Source organism: Oculina patagonica, chromosome 6 (assembly GCF_052425735.1).
Source record: "Oculina patagonica isolate OP01 chromosome 6, crgOcupat, whole genome shotgun sequence".
Lineage (NCBI taxonomy): Eukaryota > Metazoa > Cnidaria > Anthozoa > Scleractinia > Oculinidae > Oculina > Oculina patagonica.
The window spans coordinates 20,484,675-20,512,174 of record NC_135763.1 but is presented as its reverse complement, the minus strand read 5'-3'; the positions used below and the strand labels follow the sequence as shown (position 1 = coordinate 20,512,174).

General features: G+C 38.6%; 1 protein-coding gene and 1 long non-coding RNA gene across 3 annotated transcripts in view; one reads left to right on the top strand and one right to left on the bottom strand.

Annotated features, from left to right (window-relative positions):
* Positions 1 to 2,901: 2,901 nt before the first annotated feature.
* Positions 2,902 to 27,500, bottom strand: part of LOC144655989 (DBH-like monooxygenase protein 1 homolog) — a 48,047-nt gene continuing 23,448 nt past the window's right edge. For both annotated transcript variants that reach the window (XM_078516192.1, XM_078516193.1), the window contains exons 13-15: positions 14,255 to 14,379; positions 4,444 to 4,588; positions 2,902 to 3,245 (exon numbers count right to left, since the gene is read on the bottom strand). In XM_078516192.1, coding sequence (XP_078372318.1) covers positions 3,078 to 3,245; positions 4,444 to 4,588; positions 14,255 to 14,379 — 438 coding nt within the window. In that variant the 3' untranslated portion in view covers positions 2,902 to 3,077. The remainder of the gene's footprint in view (positions 3,246 to 4,443; positions 4,589 to 14,254; positions 14,380 to 27,500) is intronic.
* On the top strand, positions 14,988 to 27,342 carry LOC144656002 (uncharacterized). Its single transcript, XR_013571233.1, has 2 exons — positions 14,988 to 16,225; positions 26,582 to 27,342. It is a non-coding gene; the product is annotated as an uncharacterized LOC144656002 (long non-coding RNA).

The window sequence follows — 27,500 nt, the reverse complement described above, 5'->3', positions numbered from 1 at the left end:
ATTATTTATTGAGTTTCGCAGCTTTTTATACTTTGCCCAATCGCATGGATCATTTGACTTAACAGCTTTTCTCTTGGCAGCGTCGCGATCACGCATACCCTTCTTCAAATCAGAGTTAATCCAGGGTGCCTTATGTGATCTTATACGTTTAGTTCTGAATGGGGCATGATTGTTAACAATGCTAAGAAATTTTGCTTTCCAGTCAGTCCACAAAATATTTGGATCATCAGAATCACAGCTCCAGTCTTGTTGATAGATATCGTTGCGAAATTCTTCACGATTAAAATTTTGAAAATTTCTGTAAGATATGGTAGAATGCCCCTTTGAAGGGAAATCGGGAGATATTTTACGATAGACATACATAAGGCTATGATCGCTGATGCCAATATGAGAGACTCCGGAACAGACTACCCTGTCAACATAGTTTGTATAGATTAAGTAAATTAATGTTGATGAGGATTCAGCCATCCTACAGATAAGCCCCTCCTGAAGGGGTCCATGTCCCCTTGTTCCAACAAAAATTTAAAGTATTTTGTCGATTTTTGTGGTCACTGTTCATTAAAATTTCAGAAAAACAACTTATGTTCCCTTGTTCCCAGTTTTATTTTCCTTTTGTTTCCTCGTTCCCAATTATTTTATGGCCGTGTTCTCTTGTTTCCTGAAACCCCTGGGAGGGGCTTACAGATCCGTTGGGCTGCAAAGCCCCGGTTGGCTGCACGTCTAAAATGTCTGCGGAAATGGACTTGAACTTTCAATCTCAGCTCAGGTTGTCTTAGTTCATTAATCTTTCAACTTAAAACTATTATTTTAACAATTCTACACTTGATCGTATTTCATTTTAAATTCGTAGACATGATATTTATCTGATCTACAGTGGCATTTAAAAAGCTTTGAACTAATAGGGTATGACCATTGGTAATTAAATCTATTTACTTCTTGTACAGATTTAATGTTGGTTCTCATATGATCACCCCGATCGTTTATATCACGTCAATCGTTAGCAAATACTGAGACGATCGTAGGCGATCGAGCGATTGGAAGCAATCTGGGGTTCTCATATGATCGTCCTACGAAAAACAATCAGTTTTAGCCTTAGTCTAACACAATGGCAGCCTTCAATGAAAGAGTAAAACTCGTGGCCTCCTATCTTTAGGGGTTATTGGCCAAGCTTGTTCGGTCAAGATGGCAGGATATTAAACAAGTTCTTTTTTTGCGTGTTTATGGACCGAGACGAAGTCGAGGTCCATAAACACGCCAAAAAAGAACGAGGCCAATAACCTGCCTTCTTGACCGAAGCTTGGTCAATAAAATTTTGCAATCATTTTAGTAAGCGAAGGCCCGTTTTCGATAAAAGAGCGAAATAACACTTCATACCAATTCATATTCAAGCCGATGTTTCAAGAAATCAAATAAAACGATTTCTGTGAGATTTTCTCCCAGGGTAATTAGATAGTACAAGATTCACTTAAGGCCAAAGTGCTACTTGATCGGGCCTTGTGAACGTTTTCTCAATAATGTTTTAAGACTGCTTTGTTTTTGTGGTATTTTAGCACCTAAAAACTTCATCCACAATATTCTCGAAAACGCTCTCATAGAAATTCTTCAAATTTCGCAGACATTAAGCAAACTATGTCAAGTCCAAGATCTAGAAGCCTTTTTTCAAAATTATCCCTCTATTACAAGAAAATCGGTCTCGTGTAAAATGGGTGGTGACGTCATTATGTTGCTATGGTTACTCCGATTTCGATGAAACTTATGTCATTCAAAACTTTCATCTTTCTTTAGTACAGGTGTACTGATCGATTTTCAGTCGGATTGTTTACGGTGGCGTACAAGTTGCTCAAAGTTGAAAGGTATCATCACTCAAAAATCCGATCGAGCCACCTTAACCCTCAAAAGCATATTGAAATGGTTTTAGCCATTTTAAAAATTTAAAAAAAATTGCGAATCAACGTTGAGTTTGAAGCCTTAAAACAAGAATGTTCATCAGTCCATCTGGCCGTCAACTTTTGATTATTGGACGTTTTGCTGAATATTTGCTTGCTTCTGGCGCTCGTGGTGCAAACCTGCCCTGACACGAGCTAAATATTGAAATTGTGATTGTTGAAAGTGTTTGGGACTTACCACTTCACGGGAAAAGCTTGAACTTTCCTACATCGTTGGTTTCAATGTTCGACCCGACCTTATTCGACGTGAGCATTGCAGGCTTCGGTGAAAAGATGTTTTAAAAGCTTACAGTTCCTGGTTCGCCGTGCCGTCCGCTTTCTTCCATTTTTGAAGATTTTACACAAACGACAAGTTCGCCGAATTCTTTATTCTTCAGGTATGTCACTGACTTCTCTCCCTTTTCCGCCGAACAAAACTGACATGTCTTCAAGTCGCTTTGCGTTTTAATTTTTGTATTAGCTGATTGTTGTGACGGATGCTGAGTTTTTCTTTAGCTTCATACGAGAAGGAGATAAATTATTTGATTTAGTAATGCCTGTAAAATGGTTGTAAAACAATTTTTTGGAGTCATCATTACCATCAAGAAGTTTTTTTCTTTTAATAAAAAAATGGATGCTACATCAAGCTTTGGAAGCTTAAACTAGATAATCTACAGTTCTCACGATACATTGAAAACTTGAAACTAACACAAGAGAGGAGTATATACGGTACCAAATTGTACAGCCTTCACCAGCAGACCAGGTGAAAAACTGATTGCGGCAGACAATTATCCACCAGGGTGTTAACCCATTGCAACGAAAGACTTATAAAAAAAAGACCTCCTCCGTCTCAAACAAAATGAGCGTGCCATCGCCGTGCCTTAATAATACAGCGTGCCATCGGCACACGTACGGCAAAGGCCGGTATTCATTTCACACTCCACCAGAAAGGCAAACAACTTGCAATTGGTGTGTGTTTGGGGGGAGGTGGGAGGGGAAGACACTAAAGCCGATGTTTGCTGGAAGAGGGTTGGACTTTGGGTTGGGTGGGAGTGCATAAAAAACAAACAAACAAAACAAGCGAAAACAAACATCAAATACGCCATGTTCAGTTTCTTTAGGTCTGTTACGGAAGGATGTATCTTCGTTCTCTCACAGAAACATGGCCATGAATCCAGATAGAGACAGAACAAAAGTAAGAGGGGCAGCTTTCATGGAGGAGTTAGTTTCTTCGATCTCCTCCTGACATTTTGACTCTGGTGGTGGCAGTGGTTTGGTGATCTTTGGAATCGGTATTGTGTTGTACGGTGGTCCCTTTAACTGAAAAAAAAAAGAAAAGAAAAAAGGATCAGAAAAATGGCTGAAAATAATATTAACACTAATTTTCATCATCATAAAATTGACGTCAGGAGCTCAGGAACATATTGGCTTATGTATTAGAACATGTTTAGACGTTCCATTTTGTGGTCATTAGTATTTTATAGAATTTTTGACTACGAATTAAAGCGGCTACCCTGGGAACCTGGAAAGAAACAGCGTAAGAAGTCCGTCATTTTCTTGCTATATTTGGCACGGGCGCGTCGAAAACAATGCTGATAAATTAAAAGAATGGTACAGTTGAATACCGATAACTCAAACCATCCATAACTCGAACCTCCCGCTAATTCGAACCATTTTCGATTCCCCTTGAAGGTTCGAGTTTTCGGGATGCAACTGTGTCGTGAAAAATACTGGAAAAGCTCTGCTGTGTTTAGTCTTAATAATACATTAAATTGGAACATAGACAATTTTTGACAGTCTACTCTTTTAATTATTATTATTATTATTATTGTTATTATTATATATAATAATAATATATAATAATAATAATAATAATAATAATAATAATAATAATAATAATAATAATAATAATAATAATAATAATAATAATAATAATAATAATAATAATAATGATGATGTCACAATATTATGGGACATGCCCATACACACAGACAGGAAAATAACAGCCAACAGACCAGAAAACCACAAAACGAAAACCTGTAAATTTATTGACATGGCAGTACCATCAGACAGAAACACATCCGTGAAAGTCACTGAAAAACTATCCAAATATAAGGACTTGGAAATCGAAACAAGCCGAATGTGGAGCATGAGAACGGAAACGATACCAGTTATCATTGGAGCACTTGGAGCTATCAAAAAGGGACTACAGAGTTATATTGGAAGAATCCCCGGCCAAATAAGCATCAGTGAACTACAGAAGATAACCTTGCTGGGTACAGCGCATATTTTGAGGAGGGTGTTGTCAACCTAAAAACTGGCTACCCTTTAGTGCCCCAGGACCATGGTTTGGTCTCGGCGCTAAGGACTTTAAGCAAACATTACGTAAAGAACATAACAATAATAATAATAATAATAATAATAATAATAATAATAATAATAATAATAATAATAATAATAATACGTCAAATCAATGACTTTATAGATTACTGTACTGAATCTCTGCACGTCTACATACCCAATTGTGTTTGCAAGTTGGAATAAAGGTTTTTGCTTCATCGTATCCCCTCCTCAAGTCGGACACCATTTCTTCAGTCCATGTGATATTGATGGCAACAAGAGGGTTGTAATGCAGTGACGTTACTTGTGGTTTAAGGTGTGGACTGAAATATGAATAAAAACCAAAGGTTACTGACTGGTGAGCTCAAACCCAACTCACAATATATTTACCAGTTAGGCGACTACCTTGTCTATTTGTGGCATTTGTTTTCAATGTCATCAAAGTCTGCTGTTGTTTGTGAAGTCTGTTTTGAACTATTCTGTCGACGATAATATCGCCTATTACCTTCCAAGAGGAAGTGTAACTCGACAAGGCTGCGTGTTTGGCCTAAAAATTCACTGCATGATGTTATAGTTAGAAAGAAAATACAAGGTAAAAAGGAACATATCACTGCACCCTCAGTTCTCGTTTGCCATATGCATCATTAAGGGGATAACTTACCCGATGGGCTAATAGTCTAGTGGGTTAGTACCAAATTTTGCGGAAATCGTCAAACACTGGACAAAAGCACCAAACTTGGTATACGAAGACCTTTGAACATAAAATTTCCAAAAATCCAATGCTCCAAAAAAATCGTCTCACTTGGAGGGCGAAAGTGACGTCATTTTTTACGTGAGACAGGTATTTTTGGTTGTTTTGTGTAATATGACAATGAATGAAATTTAGTAAGGGCTCCTGACTTTCATGAAGACAGGATAAGCAAAACATTTTGACAATCCTTTATAATAACTGTCAAATAAAAGCATGGGCCTGTTTTGAAAAAAGTTGTTTCGATAAATAAACTTCAGGGGATGTTACTTACAGATAAACTAGATAAAGAACAACTGACTTGGAAACTTGTGTGTGACTGGCATGGTTTGCTGCAGCATGCATGGTACGTAACACCAAACATTTAAGCTCTCTTTACACAAAAGTTTACAAAACACAGAATTCAGTGAAAAGTGCCGCAATTATATGGGAAAAGTTCCTTATAGTGCCTGGAGGACTGCATATCGAGAAGACGCTGCGGAATGCCCTCGGCACTCTGTTGCGTGGTACTGGTTGTGTAAATGATTTGAAGAATCGGCGGATTGGTTTTTGAAAGCAACGTTCTCTTGACATTGATACATTCGCACAGAGAACGAGACAAAAGTATCTTCAAGACCTAGAGCATCTTCAACAACTTATGTCCCTATTCTTTGCTTTAGACAACCACGTCAATAGTACATTTGCACGATGTCGTCATTTGACTACAAATACCAGAATTCATTTCGCTTTTCCTTTGTTATTCAAATTTTAACCCACAGTGGGGTTTGAAAAACAATTGCTCTAATTAGAATGACAAAAAGACAAAGTGGAGGATTCTGGTAGTTGTAGTCAAGTGACGCCATCATGCAAATCGCCTATTGCAGTCGCTGGGTTAGTGTCCAACATTTTCAGCATGTTATGAGTCATCCAGGAAACATCTAGGCGGCTTTATGTGCTCCTAGTCAATCAAGCTCACGAACAGAAATAGGCCAAAGTCAAGAACACTGGAGGGGTTGTGGAGCTAACGGAGATCCCATCCCGTCTAATAGTGCACTATCAAAGAATCGGATTGAGAAACGACAATACAATTTAACCGTTCCGTAAAGAAGTACTCTGTAAAACTACGAAATCAATCACCCGACCATTTAGAGGAATTGACTACCATTATTAACCGCAAGTCTTTTGTCAGCAAATCGAATCAAAGCAAGCGGGCATGACGTACGCCGGTATATCAGTAGCCAGCAATGTAAAGGCGACCTAAGCATATTTTTCGCCCATAAAAACCACGCTTTTCCACCTTATATACGATTATGACAATTTGGACGTCGCGTCTACTCAAAGAAACGCAAGATACCAGGAAAACTGTGTGAATGCAGGGTTGAATGTGAAGTGTTTGACGGTAACTTCCTGATTTACAATACTAGCCGAACGTTACAAAATTGTTTTCAGAGTATTCAGAGCAAGTCTTTCTGCCATTTCTTAGCTATAGGCGGGAACTGAAAACTGTCAATTGAGTGGAGGTCACGGTAGTGTAGGATCGCTGTCTGCCAGAGAAAGCGAGGAATGGCACAAAGGAGAAATTTAGGCCTGGTGCTTAAGTAAAAGTTAGTCCCCTATAGGAAAGAACTGGAATGCTGTCATGTATTTGGTTTTATTCGAAAGCACATGGTACAGAATGCGCAGAAGTGCGCATGCTCGTAACCGCTGGCTCAATACACTACAACTCCTCCCCCTTAAGCCAGTCTCGTACCCCAAAAGTTTCCGGGGAAAAAAAAAGTCCAACACAACATGCTATTCTACAAATAAAGTCAAAGCCCAAGAAATGGGCAGTTCAATGTTCAAAGGTCCAGTCGGGCTGGGAGCTTCCTCTCCCTGGTAGGGTATCTTCTAGCAGGAACATGTTCAATCTGGCTCTGCGGGCTGCTAACTGAAGGTTTAGCCGCTGGATTGGGTGGCTAAAAACCTGTCTCCCGTGGGATGGCTTCTGTCTGCTCAGGAGGCTCAGCTACTTGGTCACCATGGTACTCTACTGGGGGCGGGAAAAGCAACGGCTGGATAACTGGTGTATGGTTGTCTGCAACAGGAACATTGGAATCTTTGATTTGGTCTGTGTGTCGACGCCAAACTAAGTTAGGCCCAATCTCCACTTCATAAGACAGGGGTCCTAGTTGTGCACGCACAATACCTGGCACCCAATTTGATTTTCCATTGTAATTTCGTGCTATTACTCTCTGGCCAATGGAAAAATGCCGCGTTACAGAACCACCCTTGGCGACAGACTGGTCTATCTGACGGTTGTTTATCTGGACGCTGAGATCTGGTTTTAACAGGTCCAGTCGAGTGCGTAATCTCCTTCCTAAGAACAACTGGGATGGTGGCTCTCCAGTGGTTGAGTGGGGAGTGTTCCGATAAGCCAGCAAAAATCTTGCCAACTTAAGGTTCAAGGATTTCACTTCAGTTTCGCTCTTCATCGCACTTTTGAAGCTCCCCACACCGCGTTCCGCCAGCCCGTTGGTGGCAGGGTGGTAAGGTGCTGAAGTGATGTGTTTGATTCCGTTTCTCTTAAGGAATTGCTGAAACTCTTCTGATGTAAATTGCGACCCGTTATCGCTTACCAACTGGGCTGGTATTCCACATCTGGCAGATAACTTCTGAAGGACTTCAATGGTCTTCTCTGAGGTTGTACTAGTCATTCTCTCTATCTCTAGCCATCTTGAATGTGCATCCACTACCACCAAGAACATGCTGTTGAGGAACGGACCTACAAAATCAATGTGAATTCGTTGCGAGGGGGACGAAGGCCACTCCCATGGGTGTACCGGTACTGTACTGGGCTCTCTCTCTGTTAGTTGGCAACCTGAGCAGGACTTAACAGTCAGTTCAATTTCCTTGTCGATTCCAGGCCACCAGATGTAACTTCGGGCTGGGGCCTTCATCTTCACAACCCCCATATGTCCCTGATGAAGTTCCTCGAGAACTTGAGGGCGCAACTTTGGAGGTACTACGACTCTTATCCCCCACATCAGACAGCCTGATTGTAATGTGATCTCATCTTTGCGAACAAAATGGGGGTTGAGTGCAGGGTCAGGGTTGTGTGGCCAACCTTTACTTATCATCTCATACACTTGAGCCAAAACAGGATCTCGTTGTGTTTCTCGCCTAACGTTATCCACTGTGACTGGAAGTGGATCAAACTGCATCAAATTAAATACACCCACTGGGTCGACAACTTCCTCATCCCTGGATTCATTTACGAGTGGTAGGCGGGAAAGACCATCGGCATTACTGTGAACTTTAGTGTTCTTGTATTCAATGGTGTAATCATAGCCCGCCAGGAACAAGGCATAACGTTGCAGTCGAGCTGCAGTGACCACAGGGATGCTTTTCCGCGGATGAAAGATTGACGTTAATGGCTGATGATCTGAGTACAATGTGAAAGAGCGGCCAAACAAATACATATGGAACTTCTTTACCCCCCAGATTATTGACAAGGCTTCTTTGTCAATCTGTGCATACTTTTGCTCAGTTTTGGTGAGTGTCCTTGAAGCAAAAGCTATGGGTCGCTCGGTACCGTCCTTCATCACGTGGGACAGCACCGCTCCAATACCGACAGGGGATGCATCACAAGCAAGCCTTATTGGTAGGCTGGGATCATAATGCGTTAAAACTTGCTCTGAAGTGATCATTTCTTTCACTTTGTGGAATGCTATCTCGCACTGTTCTGTCCATTTCCACTGATTATTCTTCTCCAAAAGTTGTGTCAGGGGATGTACTACTGTCGATAGGTTAGGCAAGAACCTGTGGTAGTAATTGATTAGCCCGAGAAAAGATCTCACTTCAGCTACATCGTTTGGACGTGGCGCACTCAATACTGGTTCAACTTTCTCTGCTGACTTGTGTAGGCCATCTTTGACGATGTCATGTCCACAATAGGTTATCGTCTCTTTGAAGAACTCACATTTTGCCTTGTTTGCTCTCAACCCATGAAGCTGAAGCCGTCGCAGAACTTCTTCTAAGTTAGTCAGGTGTTCTTCATCATCCTTGTCAGTAATGATCATATCATCAAGGATACAGCTTGTGCCAGATGTTCCTTCCAGCACTTGATCAATGGTGCGCTGCCAGATAGCAGGTGCTGATGTGATGCCAAACACCAGTCTGTTGTACTGAAACAGACCCATGTGTGTGTTGATGGTGAGGTATTTCTTGGAATCTTCTTCCATCTGTAGTTGGTGGTATGCCTGACGAAGGTCAATCTTTGAGAATTTCTGCCCACCACTAAGCTTTGCAAAGATATCTTCAATGCGGGGTAAAGGATACTGCTCAGCTTGTAGTTCTGGGTTCACTGTGCCTTTGTAATCACCACAAATTCTGACAGACCCATCTTTCTTTGGGACAGGTACAATGGGCGTGGCCTCATCGCTCCACTCAACTTTCGTGAGAATACCTTCATTCTGAAGTCTTCTCAGTTCTTCTTCAACCTTGGGCCTCAAGGCGTAAGGCACGGCACGAGCTTTGCAGAAATGAGCTTGGCTATCTTCTTTGAGGGTTAGCTTTGCTTTAGCTGATTTAAATGTTCCAAGTTTATCTTCAAAAACATCAGAGTATTTGTCTAGCATGGTCTGCAGACGCTCTTTAGCAATTGGTGGGGCTTGTGAAGCTTTTAGTGATTTAATAGCATACCAATCCAGGCGTATCTTGTAGAGCCAATCCCTTCCCATCAACGCAGGGCCCTTATTCTTAACCACATACAGATCCAAAGGTAAGGGTTGCTGATCTTTGTACTCAACATTTGCCTTAAGCACTCCCAGTGGAACAATGTTTTCCCCCGTGTAGGTTTTCAACATTAGTTCAGTTTTATGCAAAGGTTTGTCATTAAATTTCTCCATGTACAAATCATGTGGAATGATCAACACAGCCGAGCCTGTGTCCAGTTCCATTTTCAACGGTTTCCCTTCTACTTTCAGAACTACCCAGATTACATCACTGCTTGGTTTGCTCACATTGTGTATCTTCATGCTTCCTAACACATCTTCAAATTCATCACTTTCACTGTACTGAACAGTATGGACTTGAGTGTTTTGTGGTGTTTTGGGTGGTTGCTTTGGCTTACCTTGTCGTCTCGAGTTACAAACTCTGGAAATATGGCCCACCTTTCCACAATAATAACATGCCTGGTCCTTGAATCTGCAATTGTGTGATGCGTGTGAGTCTCCTCCGCATCGATAGCAAACTTTAGGCGTGGGGTTCGGCGGCGGCGGTGGCGGTGGCGGTGGCTTGCTGTTATCTGAGATCTTGTCAACTCGAGGTTCTGCGTGCAGCTCACTGTGCAATTCCGAAGCATCACGGACGGCAGTTTCCATCGCTACGGCTATCTCCAAAGCCTTGAAATATTTCAGTTTTGCTTCTGAAAGCAACCGCCTCTGTATCTGCATATTTTGAAGGCCACAGACCAATTTATCCCGTAAAGCTTCGTTAAGGTTTGCGCCAAAGTTGCAGTGAGTCGCTAGTTTCTTCAGTTCTGCTACGTAGGCCAAAACGGTTTCTCCTTCTCGCTGATTTCGTTTGTAAAAACGAAAGCGTTCTGCTATTTCCAATGGTTTAGGACTCAAGTGTTGCTGAAGGGTCGTGTCGATCTCTTGGAAGCTCTTCGTGGCTGGTTTATCCGGTGAAAGAAGGTCCCTCAACAATGTGTATGTTTTGCTCCCGATCAAGCTTAACAAGGTTGGCACTTGGCGGTCCTCATCGATGTTGTTTGCTAAGAAAAACTGTTCTACACGTTCCGCATAAGTTTCCCATTTCTCTTGTGTCTCATCAAAACTCTCTATCTTCCCGATAGCGGTCATATTTTCGACGTTTTCCTACGACTTAATCCTCGTCGCCACTAGTCATGTATTTGGTTTTATTCGAAAGCACATGGTACAGAATGCGCCTAAGTGTGCATGCTCGTAACCGCTGGCTCAATACACTACAAATGCCTTCTTCGCGATACCATAAACAAAGATGAGTAGTTAAACTTTCTTTCAAAAGATGGGACTCATGTATAATGAGAACACTCAAAAGAAAAGTGGATGGGACAAAAAGTACTTCGGTAGTTGCAAAGGGTACTAGCGACAAGTTGATGGTGGACTTCATTTATAAACATGTATAAAGAAGAGGATATCAGAGAAATAGTTTATTTGTTTGACGCTTTTGAATGGGCAGAGCAAAATTGAAATTTGAACAATTGATACGGATATTGGTCTTGGTGTTTTTGCACTGGTTGGCAAATCCTTTAATATACAAGGGAAGTCTCCGCGAGTAAACTGGCATATCGGTGACGTTTGGAATTGGTACACATTTTCTGAGAAGTCAATTACAATTCTGTGGAAATTTAGGCTTGGAGCAATCAAAGTCAATTCCTGCTTTTCACGTCTTTTGCAAGGCTGCGATACAAATTTGCCTTTTTGTGAAGCCTTTCCTTACTTAAAACAAAGCAAGTTCGTTACAGTTAGCTGTTCTTTAGCACACTCAGAGACTAAAGAGATATTGACAGTTCATATGTAAGTAGAAAACCGGATTACAATTACATTTTTAAAAAACTATTATTTAACAGGAAGTAATTTGTTTTTCATGATGCCTTGCTAACAATATTCAAAGAGCTGCATACCAGGCTTGGGTTTTGGCCAGGGTTTTGGCCGTGTGTACAGAGACACAGCCTAATAAATTCGTCACTAAAAACATGAAGGTGGAAGTGGAAAGAAACGAATTTGCAAGTCAGTGCGTGGCCATTCCGAAGGAGGCGGGAATAGCGTTCAAACATCCCCTTAAAATCAAGCTGTTCCTCAAAGTGTAGCTGGAGTGGGCTTTTCCGTCAATTTGATAAAGGTATCACAAAAAAGGAATGTTAAAACTATCCAGACCGGGGGGGGGGGGGGGAGTGCCCGCGCCGCCTTTGAACGTTTATAACGTTTTCAACATTCAACCAAACACTGCGAAACTTTGCAACTTTATCTAAATATATATTTAGAAATAATTTGATAAGACAGGTTGTTGTGTCAGAGACTTGATGTTGCCATGGAAACGGCATTTTGAGAGACATGTTTTGCCAAATTTGTAATTTTTGTGTTTTTATAGAAGAAAATTAACTTTAATGCAGTTATTTTTACCTTTTGAGCATTTTTTGCACCATTTTATTTTCTTTCAGTACTTTTTGGCGGTTTTCGTACGTTCTAGAAAAAATTTCAAATCCAAGATGGCGGATCGAAGATAACAAATATGTTGTCGATTTCTGTAATGACGTAATTGTCCTTTCTCGCGATCCATGTTCTTGGAGCATTGGATTTTCTTAAAGCCCATGCTTCAAAGACTACGTGTGCCAAGTTTAATTCTTTTGTCCGGCGTGTAACGATAATTTTGCTAACCCGCTAGACTATAAGGAATGATAATCTTAGCCTGCGATTCTTTAGGCAACGTTGCACTAGACAGTCTTACAAGGGCAAGGACTTTGATCCTAATCGCCCACATGTCACTTGGGCATCATATCTATCTTTGATAATTAACATTTTAAATAGCGTGAAAATATTGAAGGACCACAGCCAGGATAAAACATGTTATAAAATTTGAAAAACGACCTCTGGCTTAAAAACTTTTTTTACATTTTACCCGTCGAAGGTTGTAGTTCAAACAGCCGAAAGCTCGTATTTTTAAAGTTTTTAAGCCAGAGATCGTTTTTCAAATTTTATAACATTTTAAATAGCCTTTTTCCTTTCCTTTCCTTATTTTAAATTTATATGTAGGTATCTTTGGTGGGCTAGCACGTTTGGTTCTACTGTTCCCTTGTAGTCTTTCCACACTGCATCTTTTTTCCTTATATAGCTGTATTGTTTTTTATTTTTTTCTCAGAGGGCACGGTAACGAATCCTGCAATCTGATTGGTTCTTAGCGCGGGCAAGATTCTCCTATCTCTGCCCACGGGCCACGGTAACGCTTCCGTGAGTTTTATTTCGCGGCGAGACGAACGAACCCATGACAGTTTTGCTTTCCAAAACCATTGTAAATTTGAAAGGGCAAATAAGCAGTGGAATTAAAGGCCTTGAAGTTCTTATGGCTGTGGTTTGTCGATTGTTGTTTGTGCATTCGCACTGATTTTCACGCCATTGGGGTTAACTGCAAGTCGCCGGCTTACAGACTCGATTTATCCTCTCAAACACCTTGCCTCTCTGCTACTTTTCTCCAAAACCGAATACTGCTTATCGCCATTCAAGAAAATGAGATGCTTTATAAAATAAACAGTCAATTTAATTCTTGCAATATTGTGCCGTGTGCAGGCGACCAAACTACACATTTTAGCTTCATTCAGTTTCACATTCGCAAACTATATTTATCAAAACAAAACTGTGTGAATCAACACAGAGGTTTTTGACTCGTTTAATACAAATATTTTCCAGCGATTAAAATCGCTGGAAAATATCTGTTGTATTAAAGTGCTTTATAGTCCGAAAAGTAAGTTAAACTCACAAGCCGAAATGGAGTTAAAAGTGTTTCGCGACTCGCTGATTGTTTATGCTCTGTTTTAGTTTTGAGTACTGTTCATTTTCCGTGATCGTTTGGTTTTGAGTACTGTTTTGAGTACTGTTCATTTTAGCGAATTTATTTTGTTTGGCAGTAAGCTCTTATAGCAAACAGATCATTCTTCACTCTTGCCGTATCAACATTGGATGCACGCATATAATATATGCAAACACATTTTCAGTTGCAAGAAAATCGTTTTAGGTTTTTTAAGGTTTTTTCTAATCAAACACATTAAAGTAGGAAACAAATAAATAAGTTATTTACCGGTTTAGGGTTGGTCGGTATAGTGAAAAACTGTAACTTCGGCCTTGAAATTGTTGCCTTCGGCCTGCGGCCTCGGGCAGCATTTTCAAGACCTCGGTCACAGTTTTTCACTATACGGACCTCCCAGCCCGGCAAATGACTTATATTTCTTTCTATTGTTGGTATATCTCTTAAGTTTATGTTGTGCAGCACAGTGAAAATAGATTAAATTAATAAAATTAATTTATTAGTATATTTTTGTTTACTTTGTTAAAGAGACAAAAGACGCGAAGAGAAACTATCATTTTGAGCTCTTAACTTCACAGAGAAAGGAGATTAAGAGTAGGTCAACCATTTAGATTGCGGAAATCGCATTAAGATATTAGTAGAAGAATTTAACCAATTATTTGTTTGTGAAAAGCTAGGAAACAATTAAATTCTTTGAACTGATTATATTATGAATACTTACAAGTACTTGTCAATGAAATCATGAACTGGTTTGTATTGAATACTGTTGCAGGCTACTTCTTTTGGCATCTTTGGGTAGTAAAATAACATATCTATACACATCTCCTGGGACGTGGCAAGGCCACCCTGAATGATATATAATTATATCAGTAACAGGTTGTTTCATATAAACCAAATAGAAGAAACGAAGACCCTGTGAAAAGCATAAACCATGAACGATAAAACCGAATGGGATTCTGGGGGTAGACATCATTGATAAACTTAGTTATAATCCATTCATTTATAATCAAGATATTTTCTTTCTTTGAAAGCTTTTAGAGCATGATTTATGCCACCAACGACGTTAACTTTTTTTTAGATTTCTTAGCAAACATCTGGGTCGCATGATGGTTTATGCTTTTCAGGGGTCAACCTTGATCAGTCAGGTGAATACAAACTTCTACCAAAATCTCTCAAACACAAACCCAGTATAAATCAAAGAGCTCTTCGAGCCACGACTCAATTTTTTGCCAAGTTTAAAAGTTGAAAATTTATGAGCAGCAGGTGATTCAAACATTTTTTTGATGCACATAATAACAGATAAACAGCGGAATATCTATTACATTGATATAAGATATTTTCGTCTTATGAGATTAAGTATGTCTGAGTAGCACACTCGTGTAGGCATCTGACTTCGAATCCCAGAGGAGACAGTTTTTTCTTTTTTTTTCTTTTTAAGCGATGACGTGCAACTGATGACGTCATCGCTTTAATGCAGGCAGCCGATCGACCGGATCCGTTTAGCTCAATCGAACAGAAATCAAGTTTAACTTAATAACAAGAAATCGCCGCGTAGAACACAAAAGCAAAATACTCCCGTGCAGTAAGAATGGGACACTACAATGTATAAACGAAAGATACTAATTATAATCGATGAGTTCTAGTAGATTTAGAAGACAGAAATTTCTACTTTCTTTTAATAAACAGGACCACACAGGGCCGCTGTGAGCAAGATACCATTTGACCTTAAGCTTGCTCGCGTGTATCCTATGTTCGAAATCAAGTTTAACTTAACAAGAAATCCCCGCGTAGAACATAAAAGCAAAATACTTCCGTGCAGTAAGAATGGAACACTACAGTGAATAAACGAAAGAGACTAATTATATTCGATGAGTTCTAGTAGATTTAGAAGACAGAAATTTCTATTTTTTTTTTAATAAACAGGACCACACAGGGCCGCTGTGAGCGAGATACCGTTTGACCTTAAGCTTGCTCGCGTGTATCGTATGTATCGTATATGTTGTTCATCGGGAGTCACGCTATACGCGCTACAATATAACGTAACCTTTGTTGAGGCAACAAAGGGAAATGTAAAAAAAATAAAAATAATAATAATAATAAAATATTACTGTTTCAATTGAGCTAATCTACGTCTGTTCTCTGTTGTCTGTTCCAACACATTTATCGTGTGTAAATAAAAGCGCGATCGACCGATCAACTGAGACGAATGGACTGGGCCATGGGATTACAGTATAGTAACAACAGGAATTAATGTCACGTGGGTCAAGTCTTGGCTTCGCTTTTACGATCCGCCATCTTGGGAGGGTAGAGTCGTTTTCTGCTGCAACGGAAATTTGCTGTCTGTTGAGATTGTCGTACGTCAGGTATCAAAAAATTTTGCGCTCACTTACAAACACGTAAAAAGAGCTGACATCGTACATACATACGATTCGACAAACACGCATAGGCGCAAGGGTCCACATCAAATTGTCGAGTGTTTACGCCTTTACGTGAGCGCTGTTTCGGCTGGAGCTGTGCCTGTCATTGGAATAGCACGAAATAGTACTGAAAGAACACTGAAATAGCATTGAAAGAACACTGAAATATTTGTCAGATTTGTCAGACCTGAAATAACTGAAATATCTGGTGACTTTAGTGACTTGTTCACTGTCGTGACTGCTGTACGAGAAAGCAACTGAAAGAGATTGAAAAGGTGAGCTATCTGAAAGTTTTGTTTTGCACGAACGTTCACTGGTACCTTTGATCATGGTGTCTTTAATGCAATATAGAGCAGCCGTAGGGTTACATTATATTCGTTTGAAAGCCAAAGAATGTTCAGATCGTATGAGAGGGAAATTCTGGTCTATGCTGTTGTTTATGTTTTATATGGAAACGCTATATCTGCCAACATTAAAAAGAGTAATCCACTCGTGGCAAATGGCTTATTACGCTAGACTTTGGTTCACTCAAATGTGTCTGTATCGTTTCTATATTCCACTATTGATTCGACTTGCCAATGATGTGGAAATGAATCCTGGGCCTTTCCAAGTTGTAGATCCGTCTAAAACTGTTAGGGCTGATTATCATCAAGGTGATGTTTCACTGTTTGGACAAAATGCTGGTAAACAATGTGTTGCAATGTGTTTAACTGCTGTTGTTTACAGTTTCAAAGGTAATGCGTCATGGTGTAGGGATCTGCTTAATGAAATACTGATTCAAGGCAATGTACTTTATTCTCATATTAGTAATTCAATAGGAAAAGACTTTTTGTTGTTATCTGAAATTCCTTCGGCTTTGTCAATTAATGACGAAGACTTTGCCATTAATTTTAGTAGAAGTTTTGCTGGTGACTTACACATGTCTGATGTTAGAGACTGTTATGTACCATTGCAACATGCATTAAATATGTTAATAAAAGACTATGTTGCCTTTCTGTTGACAATTGAAATCAATACAGTTGCTATTGTTATTGACAACAAAGGTCATTATAGAATTTTTGACTCCCATTCACGAGATACCCATGGTAATCTTGCAGTAAATGGAACAGCCATAGTGTTGGAATTTAAAAATGTAGAGGAAATGGTTCAGCACCTTCAAAACTTTTACAAAGAAAAGAGTTTAGTCCCATTTGAAGTCCTGGGTGTTAAAGTTAAAAGTTTATCAGGTAATCAGAGCTGTAAGTACGCCAATTCTTGTAGTCTGTCATTTATGTCAATAGACAATGCTATAAAGTGCAATGGGTCACACGATCAAGTATCAGATTTTCATCATGTGTCAGATGAAAATGGTAATCATAAAAGAAGTTTAGAACAAGCAAGAATTAATGCTACATCAGGGCAAAGTCAGTGTCACAATTTACTTGAATTGGAAACAGAAAGTTTGTCACCACAAAATGTAAGTGATGATAATATGTACAGGAAGAGGAAACAAACTAAATCAATAGAGCACAAAGAAGGCCCACTCAGGATGAGAGATAAAAAATTTAGAAAAGAAGGAGTTGAAAGTGAAGGTAAAAAAGAGACTACATGTATGTCACAAAAGCACAGAGAAAGGTATGAAAAGTGGAAAAAAAGTGAAACCAAGGAGCAGAGAGAGAATAGGTTGAGAAAGTGTCGGGAACAGAGAATTAAAAAAAAAGAAACTGAGAGCAAGGAAGAGAGAGAAAATAGGTTAAGAAAGTATATGGAACAAAGGATTAGGAAAAAGGAAAGGAAACTGAGAGCAAAGAACAAAGAGTGGACAGGTTAAGGAAGGCTCGGGAACAAATGAGAAAAAAGCGAGAATCTGAAACCAAAGAGCAGAGAGAAAATAGCTTAAAGAAGAATAGAGAACAAAAAAGAGTAAAACAGCAAACTGAAAGCAAAGAACAAAAAGAAAGGAGATTAAAAATACGTCGGGAATCCGAAAGAAGAATGAAGAAAACTGAAACTAAACGACAGAAAGAAGAGCGGTTAAATAAAAGGAGAGAAGCCTATTCAAGAAGAAAACTATCTGAAAGTGTCAAAGTTCAGACTATGCGAGGTGACTTAAAGCAAACGTCTTATGATCAGCTTATCGTTAATTTTCACAAACTTGTTGCTACAGGGCCAACACTTGTCTGCATATGTTGTGATCAATTGTGGTACAAACACAGCCTTGTCAGAGTTGAAACTGTACTGAAACTTGATAATGAAGCTGTGCTTAGATGCATTAAGACAGAAGAGCACTGTTGCACAGTTCAATGGGTTTGCCATACTTGTTATAATCACCTAAAGCAGAATAAAGTCCCTGTATGTGCAGTCCAAAATAAAATGAGTTTTCCATGTAAACCTGACCATTTAGACTTAACAGAATTAGAGTGGAGACTTGTATCACCACGATTGATCTTTCAAAAGATACACGAGGCAGGTAGAGGAAAGCAGTTTTCAATTCATGGCAACATAGTGAATGTTCCTGCTGATGTCATTAACACTGTGAATATTTTGCCAAGGCTATCAACTGAAACAGACACTATCAAAGTGCAACTTAAGAGAAAATTAAAATACAAGAACTATGTCCTATCTCAAAACATAAGATCTTCCAAAGTTTTTGAAGCAGCTAAGTGGCTGACTGAATATGGTGTACTGTATCAACAAGAAAGCATCAAACTGAACCCAGATTGGTATGATCTGTTCACAGGGTGTAAAGAAAATGACATATGTATTGATAGTGCTTGCAGCAGTTCAAGCAACATTAGGGAAATGAGTGTACCTTCAAATAAGTCAGCGAATACTACTGTACAATCTTTTTCAGAAAATGGTGGATTGTTTTCATTTCAACTTGATAAAGTTTTTATTTGCCTTGACTGTGAAGAAGTTTTAATAGACTTAATGAGTTTAGAAAATCATCTTTTGTAATATCATGGAGTAGAAACTGATAGTGAGTGTTATGAGGCAAGTAACTTCATTCCATTTTTTCATCAAAGTAATTGTGATAGTAATGAAGAGGTGTTTTTTTGTTCCTTGTGTAGTGCCTGGGAAAAAGAGCAATCACTTTTTAGTATGCACATGGCTATTGTACATGATTTACCACCACTGAAAGATGAGTGAAGCAACAGGAAATGTAAGCACTTCCACTGTGGTCAAACTGTTCAGATATAAAATTCTTGACCCAAAAAATGTTGTTCTTGTGGAAGTGTGTTCAAAAGGGTATGGACCAGCAAACACTATCTCTCTTAAAGCATTAGTAGGTATACCAGTGACTCTAAATATGTCGAGATGCTCAGGTAGTGGACAAGATTTGCATTTTCCTAGTAGAGATCTTTCTAAGGATTCTTGTCCTACTGAAGAGGAAATAGAAGATTCTTAGAATGAGATGGATGAATCAGAAATGTGTGCTGGTACTTTGGATACAATGTTAACATCCCCAGACTTTATAGAAGATTGTGAACGTGAAAAGGTTTTGAACATTGCACCAGGTAAAAGCAATCATCCAATAAGTGTGTTTAAAGACCAATATTGTGAAGAGCTAGCATATCCTGGTATATTCTGTGGTCAAGCAAGAGCAGATAATAAGGATAGAAATGTGCCTGTGTATTATAGTGACATTTGCAAATCAGAGTTAAGGCGTTCTGATCGTAGAGTTGCTCAGTGTATTGATAATATCTTCTTTAAACTGAAAAAGCTGCAAATGAAAATAATCTTAGGCAAGTGCCAGATTGCATTACGAAAGCACAAAACAAAAGGAAAGAGACTGACAGCAGGGGAGTTAAAGAAGGAAGGTGCTTTTGACAAATTAGTTCATTTTGATGAAGGCTATCGATTTTTAAGCGCTCTTCGTGGTTCCCCGCCATACTTTGAGAAAGCTAAAAAAGATTTATTTGCCATGATAAGGCAACTTGGAACTGCAACACTTTTCTGTAGCTTTTCTGCAGCTGAAACAAAGTGGAATCATCTGTTAAGGATGTTAGGTGAATTGACCGATCATAAAATATACAGTGATGATGAATTAAATGCATTATCATGGGAAGAAAATCAAGGTTGATTCAAAGTGATCCTGTCACATGTGCAAGACATTTTGATTTCCAAGTTCAGCAGTTGATTGTAAAAGTTTTGAAAAGTGACTATGCACCTCTTGGAAAAATAGCAGATTGGTTTTATCGAGTTGAATTTCAGCAACGTGGCTCACCACACATTCATTTGCTTTTATGGATTGAAGGTGCACCAAAGTTTGGTGAAGATTCGGATGAAAAAGTTTGTAATTTTGTTGACAAAATAATCTCTTGTTCAAAACCTGCAGGTATTTGTGAGTTAGGTGAATTAGTTTCTCGTCAGGAACATAAACATTCATTTACCTGTAAAAAGAAATTTCAGAAACAATGCAGATTTAATTTCCCGCAGCCTCCAATGAAAAGCACTCAGATTTTGTATCCTTTGAGCGATGTTAAGGAGATTAGTCTTTTGAACCAGCACAAAGCAACTTGGAAAGAAATCAGGGAGCAACTAAATGATATGAAGGAAGGAGACAACATTTCATTTGAAGAACTTCTTACAAAGCTTGGTGTCAAAGAAGAGGAATATATTCTTGCTATTAGATCTTCCTTAAGTAGGGCAACAATATTTTTGAAACGAAAGCCAAATGAACAAAGAATCAATAATTATAACAAGCACTGTCTGCTGGCATGGAGAGCTAACATGGATGTTCAGTTTATCTTAGATATCTATTCTTGTGCAATGTATGTTGTTTCCTACATATCAAAGGCACAGAGAGGTATGAGTGAACTTTTAAGAAAAGCATGTGAGGAAGCCAGAGAAGGAAATTTGGGTATTAAACAGCAAGTACGTGACATAGGTAACAAGTTCTTAAATAGCGTTGAAATAAGTGCACAAGAGGCAGTATATATTGTACTTCAGTTACCAATGCGGCGCTCTTCTCGTGAAGTGGTGTTTATCAATACGGCTTTACCAGATGAAAGAGTTTGTCTTTTGAAATCAATTGATGACATTCAGCAGCTGGAAGATGAGTCTGAAGATATTGAATCAGGTGGCTTGATAAAAAGGTACACTAAAAGGCCATCTTGTCTAGAGAATGTAACATTAGCTGATTGGGCAGCCTGGTATGACTATAGGAAATCAAACATTAAAAATTCACAGAAATCCAAGAATACTGATGTTGATGGTTTGCCATTAGAAATATTTGATGATGACAACAATGAAGATGATGTTAGTACAGATATTACTTCTACCAATGAGTTAAAATCATTTAAGAAGAACCAAAAAGAAACTCAGAAGCGGTCAAAGGCTAGGGTAATAAGGTGTGTTTGGTTTAATAAAGAAAGTCATCCTGAAAAGCACTATCGTGAGCTGCTAATGTTATTTACTGCTTGGAGAGATGAAAATACTGATTTGCTAAGAGACTGTGAGAGTTACCAGGAGCGATGTCAAATATTAAAAGAACAGATAAATTATCAAATGGCTCAGTATGCACCATGCAGTGAGCAACTTGACAAAGCTTTAGATGATGTACAAACTATAGAATGCAGTGATGATATGTGGGATTGTGTAGCCCCAAACACACAACATGTAGAACTGAATCACCTTGCAGAAACTGAATGTGAACATGTATGCAACACAGAAGAAGTTAGGAACTATGATCTTTCTGAAGATCTGGGGATTCCTTCAAATACTGAGAATTATGAACGTAATATCTCATTTGATGAATTGCCAGATGAAGAGTATAGGGAAGCTGTTCGTTCTCTTAATGTTGATCAAATGAAATTTTTCTATCATGTTTTACAACTTGTGAAGACAACTAATGAACCCTTTTATTTGTTTCTGTCTGGTGGTGCTGGAGTCGGAAAATCTCACTTGACTAAAGTGCTGTTTCAAGCAGTTTATAAATACTTAAACACAAGAGCTGGTGAAGATTTTCATCAAATTAAAGCTATTCTTGTTGCTCCAACCGGTAAAGCTGCTTACAATATTAAAGGAAGTACAATCCATACTGCATTGTCAGTGCCTGCAAACCAGTCCCTGAAGGTTTATAAGAAGCTTGATGCTAGTCGTTTGAACTCCTTAAGATATAAATTTGCTAGTTTGAAGATAATGTTTATTGATGAGGTATCAATGGTAGGAAATTCTATGTTTAATATTCAGATTAATAAAAGACTGCAGGATATCATAGGTACAGCTTATGATTTTGGAGGTGTGAGTATTATAGCAATTGGAGATTTGTTTCAACTCCAACCTGTATTTGATGGGTATGTCTTTGAAGATTTGGAAAGTGATTATGCTCCTTTAGCTGCTAATCTGTGGCAGAAACATTTTCAGATGTTTGAATTGCATGAAATTATGCGTCAAAGGGAGAGTCGTCAGTTTGCAGAAATTCTTAATCGGCTACGTGAGGGTATTCACACTGAGAATGACTTGAATATATTGAGAGCAAGAATCATTGAAGATCCTGAAGTGAACTATCCCAGACATGCTCCACACTTATTCATTAAAAATGACAGTGTCGATGAGTTTAACAGGACAGTTTATAATTCTGCAGCTGGTAGAAAATATATTGTGAAGGCAGTTGATATTGTCATTGGTGCTCAATCTGAGGAATTAAAGGCACGGTTATTGAGACAGGTTCCAGATGATCCACGAAAAACTATGCAACTAGTCACTCGTCTTGCAATTGCAGAAAATGAAAGGATTGAAGTCTGTCAAAACATCAGATTAGATGATGGGCTTACAAATGGTAGTGCAGGTTTAGTGAGATTTATTTGTCTGCTAAGTTCTGAACGCCCTGATGGAGTTGTTTGGGTTGAATTTGATCATGCTAAAGTTGGAGAGAAAACTCGAAATGAAAATAGAAGTCTTTACAGTGATAGTATTCAACAGAATTGGACACCAATAAAACCAGTTTGTGTAACATTTTTTGTAGGGAGAAGTAAAGCTGCTCAAATTGTTCGAAAACAATTTCCTTTACGGCCATCAGCAGGAAAAACTATTCATCGTTCTCAGGGTGACACTGAAACTGAGGTTGTAGTTGATCTTACTTCAAGACGAGCTATTCCTCCCATTCATTATGTTGCATTAAGCAGAGTAACCACAATTGATGGATTGCATATAAAGAATCTCAACGAAAAAACGATAACTGTGAGTAACAAAGTTAAAAAAGAGATGGAGAGATTGAGAACAGAAGCTTATCTTCGACCATCCTTATTATCTCTCAGAGACATCAGTGATGATTTTGTCAAAATTATCTTTCTTAATGTACGTTCCTTACACAAACATATATCAGATGTGAGAAATGATATTAATGTAAAGGCAGCAGATGTAAATATCTTTGTTGAAACTAGGTTGTGGGTGTTTGACCAAAATGATGAATATCATACCAGTGACTTCGCTTTATTTCGAAATGATGCCTTTTTTGATAGGCAGTTGCATACGCAAAGACCATTCTATGGTACTGCAGTTTATAGCAGAGCTCAATGTAATGATGAATATCCTAAATGTCAAAATATGGACGTATACAAAACATGGACCCGGGTCCATGGACCACCCCTGTGGACCCGGTCCATGGACCACCTTGTGGACCCGGTCCATGGACCACCCCTGTGGACCACCCCTAATTTTCGAAAGAAAATCAATTGACGGCAGGTACCAAAACCCAAAACAACGAAATGAAACCACCGAAACGAAACGACCAAAACAAGCTAAACCACCAAAACGAATCCGCCGAAACAACTGAAACAGTAATCTCGTTCCCGCATCTCGCGGGTTGACGAAGCCGGAAGGCGAGATCTGATCAAGTAAGAAAATTCAATTTTTTTGATTGGCTCTTTCAAAGCATGGCTGTCACAGCGCTAAAATTTGAACGTGCGATGTGGCCCCAAGGGAATTCAATGTCTGTATTTTATGCAAATTATAGATCATGCACGCAATCATAATATATTCATTTTTGGTACGTTTCGTTGTTTACAGTCGGCCTCAAAAGACAAGAAGATTTCGTTTTAGTTCTTTGTAGCATTATAAATCTATTTCAAAAGAATAACGATGTTTAAAAACAGAGAATCTGCCGTAAGAATATTTACGTTTGATTACGTGACCGGATCAAATTTGCATAAAATCTAGACATGTCTCAGACATTGCATGTAACCGCCGAATGTACAGTTTTTTTAAATCAAATATTGTCAATATTTTTACCCGACCTAAAGCCTTCATAATTGCCTTTTGCTTAGTAAAATACTCTGCTAGACAACAAGACAAAATCACCGAAACAAGCAAAACATTTACCAGCTAACCGTAAACAGACTAACCGGAGTCCTAGTTGAATATGTTTCGTTTCGCTCGTTTCAACCGTTTCGGCGGTTTCGTTTTGGTCGTTTCAGTGGTTTCGCTAATTTGGTTTTGTTTCATTTCGTTGTTTTGTGTTTTAGTACCTGCCGTCAATTCATACCCTGTCCCCATTCTACACTTTGATTTTCTTTCGAAAATTAGGGGTGGTCCACAGGGGTGGTCCATGGACCGGGTCCACAAGGTGGTCCATGGACCGGGTCCACAGGGGTGGTCCATGGACCCGGGTCCATGTTTTGTATACGTCCGTCAAAATATGCATGGAGTTGAAATTACAATCATAAAAGTTAAATACCTGCCAGATGTTGTTATCGCTGGGATTTATAGGTCACCAAAAGTGTCAATGAGATGTCTACTTCAAGCATTGAGAGAACTTCAATCCATTATATCAACAGAACGTTTTCATATAATACTTGGTGATTTTAACATTGATTTTAATAACGAGGTACAAAACAGCACTTTATATCATCATATGATTGTATCATATGGATACAAACAACATATTTCAGGATTCACCACTGATAACAGAACTACAATCGATCACATTTACACAAATTTAAATGAATCAAAGGTCCAAACTGGTGTTCTTGAGACATACTTTAGTGACCATAAAGCTGTGTGGATAGCAACCAAAAAAGGGTAGATATATTTTTGTAGGCTACAATGACTGTAGTAACTGATTTAAGGAAGTAATTTGAAAGTAAGTGTTTTACTTGAGTCGTATTATAGTGTTCTAGTTATTAATCTCAGTGTCTGACCCAATTCATGTAAAGGCCTCCTTTGAGAACCTTGTGACCCTTTGGCCAGGTCACAAACTCTCCATAATTTTATTGCATATTAGGTGAGTATACATGTTAATCTTTCGTTCTGGTCCACTATACTGCAGGCGGTGTGCGCACTGGGATCGCTATGCATCATGGTCGAAATTAAAATTCTGGTCATTTGTGTCAAGTCGTGGATAAGTGCACATCTCGTGGCAGGCGACGAAGGCGAGCTGTACTCGTTAAATACGCTGCGAAAATCAGCGAATTGTCTATGTTTTCTTTAAAAGAACGTTAATGAACAAACAAGTTCGAGTTTGGTTGCGAAAACAGTCTTCGCTTCGAATTCTTGATACATACCGTTTGTTTATACGTACATTCGCATGTTGGTCCATGTGAGCGAAGGATAAATTATCTGCCCTGCCGGTGCATCGATAGCGGTCGATAGCCTACCATCTACTGCAAGACGACTCAATACCTGGACCCAATATCACTTTGTTCGATCATTCACGATTAGTCAGCACTTTTTTGACTCTCCTTAAAGTCAGTGATCCCAAAACAATCGTGAGCAAACTCAAGGTAAGATGGCCTGTTCGAATGTTTTAATTGACTTCTCTGTCCGTTCAGTCACTTCAGTGTCACCTTGAGTATTGAAATCGATTTGATCGTTTCGAGCTTTCAACTGTAGAAATATTGCGTAAAAAAGGCTTGATTTAATAGCTGCCTTGTGTTGTATAAGCTACCGAGTCTGCATGATACGAATTGTACTGATGTATTCTAGTGTTTATGTTTATTCAAACTGATCAAAAGTTGGTGCAAAATATTATGAACAAGATCCTTTATAATTTAAGCTTTTCCAGGCTTTTTGCTGCTTGTTGCAGTTCTTTTTTGTTATTTGCGGTTGAGGTTTGACTTCCTCCTGCAAATACACTTTTTAAAAATTATTGTGCACAATTTTCCATGGGCTTGTTCCCTTTAAACTAGAACACTTCAGTAATACTTGTAACAGGTGGTTTACAAAGTGTTAAGTCAAATAAAAGATACGGGACGAATTTTCATTGTCCGCGTTTTTGCTGAATATAATATACATTGCTTATTTTGTTGACAGAAATACAATCTTAGTGAGTATAAGTTTTTGTAACTGTAGAAAAGGAGCTCAGAAAAGAAATAATTCTATCGATAAACGAAGCTTGTAACTTACTAAATTTTCCCAGCTTCGCCGCCATCTTGAAAATTTTACATCCACAATGCATAGCAATCCCAGTGCGCACACCGCCTGACTATACTGTACATGTTACATGTGTATGTTGATTAATAATAATTTATTATTATTAAATTGTTAATGTTCACATCAAGGTGTGATAATTATAAAGTTCATTAGTGTATTTTTGTAATAATTTTAAATGTGTTACTACATAATCAGTACAACACTGTGTATAAATTATTGTTAGTTTTAGCAATTTGTAATAACTATTGATACCCTCTTTTATTCTGTTTATACAACAGAAATACAAACCAACAAGAAAATGTACAAGATATGGTCTTCAAAGTATTCACTGACTGCCATGTGCTGACCTACTTTCTTCAACATTTTCACTCTGCACACTGTCAAGAGACACTATGTATGTGCATGTGTTAGTGCCCACAGCAATGTAACTGGTTACAACTTATTGGTCTTATAACACCACATCTACATATTCAGCATTGCAACCCTTATGATCAGTGCCAGATATATTCAAACAAGACACAGAAAATACAATGTGGCAATACCATCCAAGTCAAAGAACCTTAGGCTTTTTAAAACAACTCCTCATTTACCAAAATACACTTCAATGTACAGCCACCGCTGGTTATAACAACCTCACTTTACTGCACTCTACTTGTACTGTGTGTATTGCAGAAAAATGGTAACAACATTTTGGACTTAAATGTTTGGTTTTATTGGACATATTTTGCATCAGAGATCATATAGTCATTGCAGACAAGTATCAGCTGCATTTAAACAATACACAATCAAGATATATGTACATACATGTACATTATTTCAAGACAGTACAACCAGAGTTATGGCAGCTTTCCAGCTGTTTAGTACAGTTGTATACCATGCTGCATTTTTAACTGTATAAAATCACCATAAATAACATTTAGGAAAAAATTGTACAAGTGAAGTACCAATGTTGTGATCAAAGCAACTAATTATCTGTGTTTTATGAATTGGTTAGAAACTAAACTTCTAACTTCAATAAAGAAAACCATCCTTAAAACAACTAATTTGAGAAATTGTATTTACCTGACCACCCCTCTCCCCCTTATAGCAAATATGTATGCGTGTGCTGTAAACAATCTATAGCAGTCTTCCCAGAAATTTTATTCTCTCATGTGTAATCTTAAATCTCGCTTTTATCACACCAATGTCAGCATTGAA